This window comes from Hydra viridissima, unplaced genomic scaffold, assembly GCF_058129835.1.
Source record: "Hydra viridissima isolate aposymbiotic clone 2 unplaced genomic scaffold, HvirCarnegie_v1 scaffold_118, whole genome shotgun sequence".
NCBI classification, from domain to species: domain Eukaryota; kingdom Metazoa; phylum Cnidaria; class Hydrozoa; order Anthoathecata; family Hydridae; genus Hydra; species Hydra viridissima.
In genome coordinates this window covers 1-12,500 of record NW_028324384.1, presented here as the reverse complement: position 1 = coordinate 12,500, position 12,500 = coordinate 1, and the positions used below count along the sequence as shown (strand labels likewise).

Here is a 12,500-nt window from a genome sequence, read left to right as displayed (position 1 = left end):
ATGTCATTTCAATTAAATCTAACTTTCTGAAATTTTTTAAAATAAAACTTTTTATGCGTTTCAAACAGCAAGGTTTTTTGTGTGACATGTTTACATTCATACGTAAAATTGTTTGCTAAAACTTATTTTAATCAAATTAAATCAACTTTAATCGAATAGCAGCTCTGCGCAATGTCTAGAAACAATATAAAATAAGGTTTGCGAGGTATGTCTAAATAAAAAATTGATTTTAAATTAGAGTTATTTTAAACAAATTATATAGAAAGTTTTATTTTATTCGTTATTAATCGTAAAAAATCGAAAAACCGAATCAGTATCTTTCTCAAACTATCAAAAAAATGAAGAGATGTAAAAACATTAGCTCACACGTAAAGCCTGCAAACTTACCATCTTTACTTCGGCTTATCGGCAGTAATGTTTACAATTAATAGAATGGAATGATTTCAAAGCACTTTGTTAAGGACTTTTTGGTAAAAATTGCGCATTCAATCGTAAAAATCTTGCAAAACAACTACTCCCCCTCCTTTGAAGATTTAGGATGCATCTCAAAAATTTTACTTCTTTATCTACCATTTAACCTTCTTCCACGAGGTTGTTTAAAGGGGAAAAACACGGTGAGCGTTTTCACTAAGCCATCAGTGGAAAAAAATTGTCAGTGGAAATGCGCTGCACAGGAAAGTAGTCAACTGGATTGCTCGCTTACAACCGCTGGACGCTAAAACGCGATGCTTTAAACATACCATACAAGAGAACTGTCACTTATAAACACTTTTGAAAATCCATTTTTCTTATGCTCTGTTGATTCACAAAGCATACGAAAAAAAAAAAGATTCATTTGTTTATTCACAGGATTTAAGAATGAACACAGAGATCACCGCTTTCTTCTTTTCTGGTCCTTCCATGACCACATTTTCAAAACTTTATGGTAAAAGACGAGCATTATAATAAAAAAAAGCTTTTTTTTTTTTTACGGAGTATACTATTGTCCTCGTTTTCTGCTCATAAGAAATCATTCAATGCAATTATGACTTTTGGATATCATTATAAAGTTTTCTAACTTCATTCTGTGATAAAAACAGTAATTTTCAATTATGCTTAACTTTCTCAGTTAACCTGTAATTATTTTTATATAGGAACTACATACACGCTAAAAATAACTTGTCAAATTTCATACCGCATTTCACACAATTGTTTGAGCATTAACTTTGCAACAATAAAGTCAAATTTATTATTCAAATTTAAAAAATCCCGAATTTTTATACCAATAACTGGCTTCTCAATTTGAAATCTCAATTTAGTTTTAGTTGAGAATTTAATCAGCTTTTAATATTTTTTTATTTTTAATAGTTTTTGAGCACTAAAGATGGCTAAATAATTAAAAATCACATAATTATTATAAAAGCAAAATTTGATTTTTAAAACAGAAGTTAAAAAATCTAAGTAAAAAAAAAAAAAAGAAATTAGACAACTACAAATGACTCGCCATCATCTACATCGTAGAGATTAGACAACTACAATCATCTACATCGTAGAAATTAGACAACTACAAATGACTCGCCATCATCTACATTTACATTCGTATACATCTACAATGACTCGTCTTCTCTATGGACTATTTATACAAACAGAAAGCGTTTGTTACCAAGCTATAAAGCCTATGATTGAGATCAAATTTACTTCGGTCAATTTCTTGCAATATAGAATAAATTGTCTAATCTTGGCTCATAGAATAAGTCGAAAATTGGCAGTTTTGACTTAATGATGTAGCATTGTAAAGTTTACAACGCTCTACAAACTGGCAAAATACACTAAGTCGAATGAAACATTATCTTTTCTCTGATTTTAAAAATACATTTAACATTAAGTAATAAAACGGGTATTTTTAAGAAAACTTAATTGATTTCTCTAAACAGGGATTTTTGAGTTAACGTTTTTTACCAGTATACCCACGAAATATAAACAAAAAATAAAACAAGCTTACGAATAAGTTAAAAAGTTTTTTTCCATAAAAACGAAAGTCAGCAATTACATTTTTCAAAAATAGCCTTTTTTTTTCTTCAAAAATACACTCTTTTTTTAAATATATTTTTTTAAAATTTTTATCATTAATAAAGTCTTTTTCTTGTTTTATGTTTCGAAAAAAACATAAAACAAGAAAAATGATATTTTTGCGATGGACTTTCAAATTGTCGAACACAGCCTTACTCTCAATGAGTAAAGATCGTATCATTAAAATAGTTTATATAATGTTGTGTAAACTAGGATGCTTCACCTAAAGAACGGTCCTTTTTTCCTTGATGTTTTTTCTGTCAAAAAAAAAACTCAGTCAAAAAATCAAGAAGGAAAGAAGCCAAAAATTTACTAAAGTAACCCCCTTAAATCATTTAAAACATTTTCATTAAATATTTGATTTCGCATCGAATCGAATATATCAACCAAATAAACCACAGTTAACTTTATTTTCCTGGTTTCTATAGTGCTACTAAGTATTCTTTTTGTTTAGTTGTTCTCCATAATGGCAGACTTTACATCAAAACGATTTCAAACGATTAATAAATGCGCACTTTTGAGACTTTCCGATTCAAATTAAATTACCATAAAAAAAAAAGTAATAAAAATTAAAAAAGAATTTGAAAAGAAGTTACTACCAAACTTACGGTTGCTTTTACTGACTTTTTTACAGAAAATGTTTTGGTCTTGAAAGCCTTCATTTTGAAAAGAGTTTATTTGATATTTTTTTTCTATTCGAAGTTTATGGAAAAAAGTAAATAAATAAAAATAAAAAAAAAAGCAAAAAAGAAAAGCAAAAAACAAAAAAAAAACAAAACCAACTCGGCACATGAGCACGCTTCACGCGGGATGAACTATTTCGTCGTTGCTCGATAAATTAATATTCATTGTAGAAAATTTCATTATGGTCATAAAACCAAACTGAAAAAAAAAAAAAGATATTTGAAAAGCAAAGGTTACAAGATACAAAATTTGCAAAGTTTCCTCAAAAGTTTGAAAAGAGATTTTATTTCACTTCCTCGATTTATCAAATTAAAAACCATGGGAAGTCAAAGATGCTAAAAATTACAAATTACAAAAAAAAAAATCATAGCTCTAAAAATAAACCAGAACTAATTATTGCGGTTTTGTTAAACTATATCACTTTGTTAAACTATGTCGTTTTTTCCTTGACCGTTTTTGGTAGTAAACCGCTTGTTTTAGTTGCTATTATTTTGAAAAACCTCACACCAAAATAAAGAGAAATAAAACGTTGATTGGTCAGTAAGTCAATTAAAAAACGTCATTATGATGCTAAGCATAAAAAAAAAACATTCCCTAAAGTTTTAAAGTGTTACCTGTTCGTGTAAAAAATATTTAAAATATATCAAGGATGGAAACAGCGGTGAACGCTGAAAAAATGGAAAGTTCCTTAGGTAAAAACACAACAAAAGATAATGCTGTTGCAGAGCAAGGATTTCCAGTCAGTGAACCAACAACAATCAAAGAAGACACAAAAGTGGATAAGAAAGAAGACACGAAAGGAGATACGAAAGAAGATACGAAAGAAGATACGAAAGAAGATACGAAAGAAGATACGAAAGAAGATACGAAAGAAGATACGTCTGAAGAGAAAAAAGTACACAAAGTTATCTTGCACCAGTTTCCACGATTAAAAAATATTCCAAGTTTATCACCATTTTGTTTGAAGCTTGAAACGTTTGTCCGGATGCACAAAATCCCTTACGAAAACCATTTCGGTTATAAAGCTGGCAAAAAGGGAAAAGTTCCGTGGATCGAGTACAAGGAAGAAAAGAAAGCCGATTCCAATTTCATTATTGACTTTCTGAATCACAATTTTGAGCTAAACATGGATGCGAATCTCTCCGATTTCCAAAAAGCGTTAGGAAGAGTAATAAAAGTTACCATTGAGGAGAACTTTTATTGGACGATGCTTTACGATCAATACGTTGTAAATTTTTCTGAGTTTCGTGCTGCTTGTGCCCCCGCTGGTTTAGGTTATTCAATTGCGATGAAGATGAATCAACGCAAAAGAGAAGCCAGCCTCGATGCTCACGGAATGGGTCGACACTCAAAAGAGGAAGTTTATGATATTGGACAACAGGATATCAAAGCGATATCAACTTTGCTGGGAGAAAAGGACTTTATTCTAGGAGATACTTCGTCGTCTTACGATTGCACAGTTTTTGGATTTATTGCGATGATTTTATTTTCTGGTTTGGATTCACCTTTTGTTAAATATATCCAAGAAAATGCCAATAACTTGATAAAGTATTGCGACAGAATGAAATCCGCTTACTGGCCTGATTGGAATGAAATAGTTTTGCAAGAAAAGACTGATTCTAGGAAAGTATTCAGTATTCGGAAAAAGACTGTCAAATCGAGAGAAATTGGAGAAGGGAGCGAAACAACTCGGTTGACAGGATTTTCAAAAGATGAAAGCGAAATTGTCTCCCCAGAAGTTTCTAAATTACAAGAAACCCCCGTGATAAGCGAAGTTGAAAATAATACAGAGACCAACCAAGTGAAAGCATAACCGCGTGATGCTCTTCACTTTTACATATATAAAAATACTTATAAAATTCGCTTAGTTTCTCATTATTGCCCCCGTTCTTTTTTTGGGGAGCAGGTTCTTTTTTAAATAAAATTCTATTTCTATTGTTATTATATTGTCTTTAAGATTAATTTACTTTTTTTAAAACAAATATATTATAAATAATTTATAAATTTCTTTCGTTTTTTACTTTGCTTTTAAGTAAAAATTCATTTCAGATTATTGCGTAGCATTTTGCATAAAAAAAGTCACATAAAAACGTCTGGTTTCTCTTATCACAAATAAAAAATCTTAAAAGTGTATAGAATTTCTCCGCTATTTGATATTTTTCAGAAATTCTTTTTTAGTTTATAAGATTATAAAAAACTTTAGTTTCAAGCAAGTGTGATCAGAATTTAAATGCACCAGAGATCTTGTGGAAACTGTATGTTTGTAATTTAATTTACCCAATAAGAAGGTACTCTCCTCATTTTGAATATTCTAGAAGAATTCGTCTTAAAACTTTTTTAAGAGTTAAAGGGATAAATTACCAGAAAAATAAATTTGAAAATAAAGAGAATAAAATTGGGAATGTTTTGATTCATTGTGGGTTTTTTTTTTTAAAGTTTTGCGGTATTTTGCATTCGTTCTGTTGACCAAAAATGTTCTACGTCGATTTTCAGGACGTCATTAGTAGCTTTTAGCGGTAGTTTTACTCATAGCTGATTGTTATCTATTATAAATTCGAATTATTTTTTCATAGCTCATTGTTATCTATCATAAATTCGTCATTTTGCTTAGGAACGTTGAAAACATAGGATAAGAGTTACACGGTTTTCTCTGCCTTAAACTATAAAAGTGATAGGAAATCACAGAGTCCTTTTCTACGTACTGAAAGCATTGTTGCGTCATCTGCAAGTGATACAATTAAGACGTTTGAAATAAGCAAAATCAATAACACTTTGTTCTCTCGAAATAGAAAGAGTTTCACGTCATTTGTTTTGTTAGATAGTATGCAGTAAAGGACTTGAACCGCAGAAAACATTTGCGAATGTTTTTATTTCAAAAAATAAAATTGTCTGTTTCTGTTTCAAACCGTTAGATCATTCGGCGTTTTATGATTTTTCTTTTAAGTTTCTGTTAAACCAATTGAGAATAGTTCGATTTATCGAATATTTGATTTTAGCAAAAGTTTTTTTAATGACGACGTATTGAGAATGTTTTAGCAGATTAAAACTTCAGTTCGTCTGAAAAAAATTCCGGTTGAGTAACAGATAAATTAATACCATTACACTACTATGAAATAAATTTCGGCGCTACTGTAGTCCCCCCCCCCCCCCTCTTTCAGAAAAATATAAAACATAGACCTGAAAATCAACGGAAAGTGCTCTAATTCGAAGGCAAAGTTTTAAAAAATCCCACTAAAAACCCTAATATTCGCTATTTTTCAAGATTCAATTTCAAAACGCTTTGAATGTTAACAAAATTAATTACCGTTACTTTGCGCAATAAATAGACCTGGTTTCTATCAGCATTATTATTATCGGCATTTTAAAATGTTATATGAAATTAAATCAATTGAAAATTTCAAAGAAAGGTCGAATATAGAACGTGAGAATGTAGACAAATCGGTTAATAATTATCGTATCGTACGATGGTTAAGACGTCGTAAGGGTTGTATTTTTAAAACTTTAACTTTGAAAAACCTTTAGGCATTAAATTTCGAAAGTTCTTCTATTAGGAAATATTTAACCAATAAAATTTGTTATTTTTAAAAAATTTATTTTAAACTGTTAACTTCTTCTTTGAAAGTTTTTTTTTTTTTACATTTTCATATAACCCCCGTTTTAATATATATACATATTAAACACGCAAATTCCGACGTAAAATTATCACTTTCAAAAAGCGATTAAGTATTAAGCTATGTGGCTCTTCGAAGACCAATAATAAACGAATTTGATTCCCTTTCCCTAACAGAAATTGGAGCAAGATTTAAGTATAACTTAGAAGGTACTATTCGCTGGTGCAGAACTCATGGTCTACTGGCCGAAAGCATGAACTGTAATGTATGTGGCATGAAAGCAGTAATTGTAGTGTATTTGGTATGAGAGCAAAAAATTGTAGTGTAAATTTAAATCAATGATGGTTTCAACTAATCGCGAGATGATAGGAGATTACTCATCGGAATTTATGTGGGCACAAAGATTCAACGAACATCGTGTTTTTTCATTTTTGGGACCAAGTTGCAACAACATCCTGTGTGATCAGCAAGATGCTTAATGTGTGCATAAACAACATTACTTGCATTCATAATTTATACTCTGGTAAACCAAAAAACGGCTATTTTCTTAGCCACAAATTTGTTTAAAACATTTTTTCAAAGAACTTAGGCTAGGGAAGGGAGTAGTTAAACAGTTTTTAATATTTACCACTCGTAATACCTGCTGGCAGTTTCTAGGTTAGTTAAAAAAAATAGTTAAAATCAGTTTTAAGTTAGGCATTTAGCCTACAAATCCATCGTTGTTAATACGTACCTATATAACATAAATCATGATTAAATTTTGATTGGAATAACCGCTGGTTTAATTACCCCAGGGTTTAACTTGCGCAAATTGAGCAAAATGAACGTACTTAAACGACTTTTCAACGTAAAAACCATGTAGTCCATGTCCGGTTAAAACGTTTTTAGCTTTTTATTCTTAAAATGGCGAATACAAGGTTTTTTTTAAAACTTTGACTTCGAATTAGACCCACTGATCTCTATAATAACTGGATAGCGCATCTCTAATATCAAAATTGACGCCAAAATCGCCATATTGGAAAGCCTCAGAACGCTGAAAACTGATACTGTGTATTTGAAGCGATTAGTCGAAAAACAAAACTTAAAGCTTACGGGATTTAAATTTTGGGGGCTTTCCAATATGGCGTCAGATTTTTACTCGTAGAAATGGAACTTGAAAATTTCTTTGTATCAATTAAATTTAAATAAATCATTTCAGAGCACAAATTTTGTTTTTCCGGAATAGGAAAATCCAATTTAAAAATGTGATTGCAGAACAAGCATGATTGCAGAAAGTTGTTAGAGATCGAAAGATTTATGATTTTATTCACAATGTGGCCGACCAAAAGAAGCATTAAAATATTAAAAAAAGATTATTACTGATGTATGCACGGTATGCGAATAAAGCGGAACGTTTCCACTCATTAATATCTCAAAAAATTTTTAATTCGATAAAACATTAAGAAGTTGCAATTTGTTAATGTTGCTGTCACAAGATCTTTAAGTCTGGTCGATATAATTTTGTTTCTATGAGATTGAATATCGCAAAGTGTCTTGAGTTTTTAATAACATTCCTAGAACTGACAAAAGCGTTCCTGAATCGATTAAAAGAACAATGATGCCTTATACAGCCAAAAGAACCAAATACTATTTTTTACCTGATACAATCATATTGCTGATTCCATCGTCATATTCAGTTAAACTTACTGTTAATACTTTGAGAAACCTCTTTTTGTAAACTAAAGAAAGGTATCAACCAAACGTCTTTAATAGATTGAGGGCAGTTAATGATCACATCTGGTGTCAGATATGATCATTAATTGTTCATTTAAAAATTACGACCAATGTATCTTTTTACTATAATTTCATGTAAACCATTTATTGATCGAGAGAAATATAGAAAAAGAATTAAAAAGAAAAAGAAAGTGAATTTAGCTGACTCATAATTGCAAGCCATATCATTTTTAATAGGATTGAAGTCACTTTCTTGATATTAATTATTTTATTTTGTAAAAATTACAAAATTTCTGGTAAACTTCTTTGGTATTTCTAAAATAGAACGTCCTATTTATATACGGGTATCGCGTTCCATACCTGAAATAGCTTTTCTAACATGATGCTTTCTCGTAATAAAAAAAAAATTACATAATTTGAACTAAACAAACGGATTTTTTTAAGGATAATGGCTTATTAAAAACATTTCACGTTTTGACTGGTTCAGATTAGATGACTTTATTTTATTTGATTTCATTGATTTTGATTCACTTTGATTCTCTGTGTGTGTTTTGAATCTTTGCCCTTTTTTAATTCAATTTAGATTTTCATTAAGATATGGAAGTAGAGTTTCTGAGATGACAAAAATGTCCTCATCCATTGCACCCTTGAGCAACAGCCCCATTCCTATACTTTACCCAGTGCCCTAAAACATGAGAAAATCACCATTGCCTCTATTTATTGGTATAAATGCGCTTTCGACAGCAACTTTTCGTTTGTCCAATTATTTCTGCGTTTTGCATATTCCAAGCACGATTTGCATATTCCAAGCACGATTTGCGATTCTGGCAAGAGTTCTCATTTCGTTACAAGTATCATATTAACCGATGCCCAATGATGCTAATTTTGTGTAAGTCTGTTCTTAACAATTTCTCGGATGTTTAGTTTTAAATTTTAATGATCTTCTCTCGCTCTTCAGCTGTAATAAACTTTACTTTTACTTGCTATACTACAACTTTTATAAATTATAGCCTCAATTGCAATTTAAACAAAATAAATTTTTGAATTTAAAGCCCGCAAAAATTTATAAAAAGTTTTGGATTAAATTACGAAATACTGAAAACAGAAAACCACATACCAAGAAACAGAAAACATCAAACACTTAGCGTTTTTTTTTTTGGTTTGATTTTTACACTTAGAGATATTTATCAAGAAGCACTTTAGAAAGATAAGAGTATATAAAGTTCTATTTATTCATCATTATTCATTTCAACATAATCATTTGCTCGCTGTTGCACCGCTTCTATAGTCGTCCGGTTTCCGTATTTTTGCTCGAATTCCAGATAACGTTTAAACATGAACTTAATCTTTTTCGCACTCATTTTCAATGTGGTCACACGCTCAAAAATATTTCTAAACAAATACAAACAAAAAAAAGTCACGAAAGCGTTTAAAAAAAGCATGTTCTCAATACAAATCAAAACAGCAAAATAAAAGAAAATCATACCGAACTTGTTCGTAGTCCCCCAATTTTATAGTCATGTCAATATATATTGACCATAAGTCAGAGCGCTTTGGATAGTTTTTCAAAACACTCTCCAATATAGTAGACCCACGTTGTGGCTCTCCCATTTTATACTCCATGAGTGCAAATTGAACTATAGTAGCAATATCTGAAAACAGAAACAGTCTTTAATAATTAAACCTGACGAACTAAAATCCAGAGATAAAAACTGAATTAAATGAATTTTGTGAATATCTTTTTTTTATAAACAAATTTAGGAAGACAATTTAAAAAAAAAGATATACGTTTCCGTTCATGGAGAGATTTTAAGCTGCGCTGTAAAAGTTTTCGTGCTTCTTCCAATTTTCCGCATTTCATAAGAAAGAAGCCATAATTGATCCAAACACTTTTGCTTCCTTTAAACTTTTTCAAAACAACTTGATACAATTTTTCGGCTTTCTTAAAAAAAAAAAAAAAAAAAAAATTACTATTTAAAAGAATTACTTTTTAAATTTCTACAAATAATTTTTGACTAGAATTATTCGTTGATAAAAATGCCATTGAAATCATTTTACCGCTATTTTGTTATTCTTCGCAAAAATGTCCAGCGTTTTTAAGTAAATTTTCTTAGGATCGTTGGCTTGGACTGCTTCTTGTAAAACTTTGTCCAACGATTCATCTGTGCCATACATACTCTCTAAGTTTAGAAGTGCAACCCATACATTTAACTTCTCTTGCTCTTCCCTTTTAAAAAAAAAAGCAACTTCGCACACAAAGAATATGACCACACCCATCATCATTTAACATCACATCTTAAAAGAACCCGTCTCAAATAATTAAAACCCTAACCCTTCCACGCATCATTTAAGTTAAAACTACCCCCCCCCCCCCCTTCAGATAAAAACTTTTTACTTAGAGTATTACCATCTTATTCCCAATGATATATTATATATAATAGATGTCTAACTTGCGGGATTTTATTGGACAAAAAGTGAAGCCGCTTTTTTTGTTTACAAATTGAATCCGCCATTTGTAATAAGGGCAAAAACTATATCCGACGTGCGAAATAAAAGTTAAAAATGAACGTTTTTGCCCGAATTAGAAATGGCTCCCACGGCTTCACATTTCGGATCGAAGTTAGACATCTAGTATATATAATATATCATTGCTTATTCCTAATTTAAAATGAACACAACTTTAAGTTGTGGAAATTTAAAAATTTCACCTAAATGATATTGTTTGCAATGCTTTTCGAGCAACCTGTCTCGCCTTTTCAATTTCCACAGAATGTAAATGAAAAGCCATATATTGAATCCAAATTATTGAACTGTTTGGCGAACCAAGACATAATCGCTCAAAATCCTCAGCACTATCAACATGACGATCTGTATCAAGTAACGCCAGCTCAGCCTATCGAAAAAATACAAAATCTTATGAAAAATATTCATATTAAAGAAAAACAAAATCTTTAAAAAAAAAAAAAAAAAAAGATAAAAATGATACCTTGTGAAGAAATTCTTCTTCGGCTTTTTTTGCTGCTTTCTTTTGTCGTTTTGTCTTTTTTGTTTCAACCTGAAATTAGGTGGCTTTTTGTTAAAATTTTTGTTAATAAAAACTAAGATATCTAACAATTCTTAAGCCACTCAATCGATAACTACGTCATAAAATACCATAAGGAGTTTAAAGTTTTATTTGAGCCTTAATTTTAGTTTCGAGTAAAAAGAAAAAAAAAAAAAAAAAAAAAAAAAAAAAAAATGTTTATCAGAGAATCTTCGGCTAATTTTTATGATAACTGTTTTGAATACGCGATTTCAAAGTCTTGCTCTATATACTTCTAACAGCCAATTAAAAAAGTGAACCACGATGAAATCATACGGCACAAAAACAAAAAATGTATTGCAGTTTTCAAAATTTTCACAGGAATTCACATTGGTGCAAGAGGATCTACGCTAATCTTAATGTGAGTGGCTTATACAGTGAAACCACCCACAGAAACATTGTCCGGAAAATAATATCATAACTACAATTTTTTGTGAAAGCATTTTCGTCTAATTTAAAAGGAGAATGATCTTGTTAAAAGCCCTAATCCGTTTATCCCACTCTCTATTAAGAAATAATGATGTTAATGAGCCATCAATGACTTATCTATATCAATATCTTCAGTTGTTTTTTTTTTTTCATTTCTTATGATATTTCTACAATGCTTCAACTTAAAGATATCATTCAAAAATCTCTTACAGGAGAATTTGATAAATAATCAACAGAAATTCAAAAAGATACTTTAAAAAACTAATAGATGATCAATTGTTTCATAATTATTGTTGATGAATGATTATCAGATTATTTAAATCAAAACCTTTGCTTTGTTTTCATCTTCAGAGCTGTCTTCTGATTCACTTTCATTCTTTCTTTTCACTTTATCATCATCATTCCAATCAAAAGGAAAATCAATCTAAATTAATTATTTGAGAATACATGGCTATATTAATCTTTTATAATACCAACTTGAGGTATTCATATAACTATTTCAAAACTATGGTAATGAAGACCTAAAACTTAAAAGTAATATTAATAATCTTAGCAATTCAAAAGAATCATTGTTAATGAGACCTGAAATTCATTTGTACCTGTAATGTTTGTTTGGTTAACTCAGTGTCTTTTTCCTACATTAAAAAAAAAACAACAACATAAAGACAACTGAGAGCTCTTTATCTGATATTCTTAAAATCAGGTGCTCGTAATTAAACTTACTTAAGTTAAATTTAATTAAAACTAAATTTAATTAAAACAAAATTTAATTAAAAATAATTTTAATTAAAAATAATTTTAATTAAACAAAAAAATATACTTCATTAATATCTTCAACATTTTCAACATCTTCATCTTCAACTTCACTTTCAGAAAATGAGGAATCTTAAAATTTATTCATTTTAATTATACATCAATGAAAAAGGAATCTT

The 12,500-nt window shown here is 29.8% G+C and overlaps 2 protein-coding genes across 2 annotated transcripts; one reads left to right on the top strand and one right to left on the bottom strand.

The window, feature by feature from the left end:
- The first annotated feature begins 3,382 nt into the window (after window positions 1–3,382).
- LOC149875888 (failed axon connections homolog) lies at window positions 3,383–4,591 on the top strand. Its single transcript, XM_090076071.1, has one exon. The coding sequence runs from the start codon at window positions 3,383–3,385 to the stop codon at window positions 4,544–4,546; it is 1,164 nt and encodes a 387-aa protein (XP_089932197.1). The 3' UTR covers window positions 4,547–4,591.
- Window positions 4,592–9,190: 4,599 nt separating this feature from the next.
- Window positions 9,191–12,453, bottom strand: LOC149875887 (protein RRP5 homolog; the record flags this gene model as incomplete). Its single annotated transcript, XM_090076075.1, has 9 exons — window positions 9,191–9,449; window positions 9,544–9,709; window positions 9,846–9,999; window positions 10,116–10,284; window positions 10,766–10,950; window positions 11,044–11,112; window positions 11,897–11,992; window positions 12,168–12,203; window positions 12,389–12,453. Coding segments are annotated over 9 exons (1,103 nt in total), but the record flags the coding sequence as incomplete, so codon positions are not given.
- Window positions 12,454–12,500: the final 47 nt, after the last annotated feature.

Coding starts and splice junctions, on each gene's coding strand:
- LOC149875888 (XM_090076071.1), top strand. CDS start 3,383: ATGGAAACAGCGGTGAACGCTGAAAAAATGGAAAGTTCCTTAGGTAAA.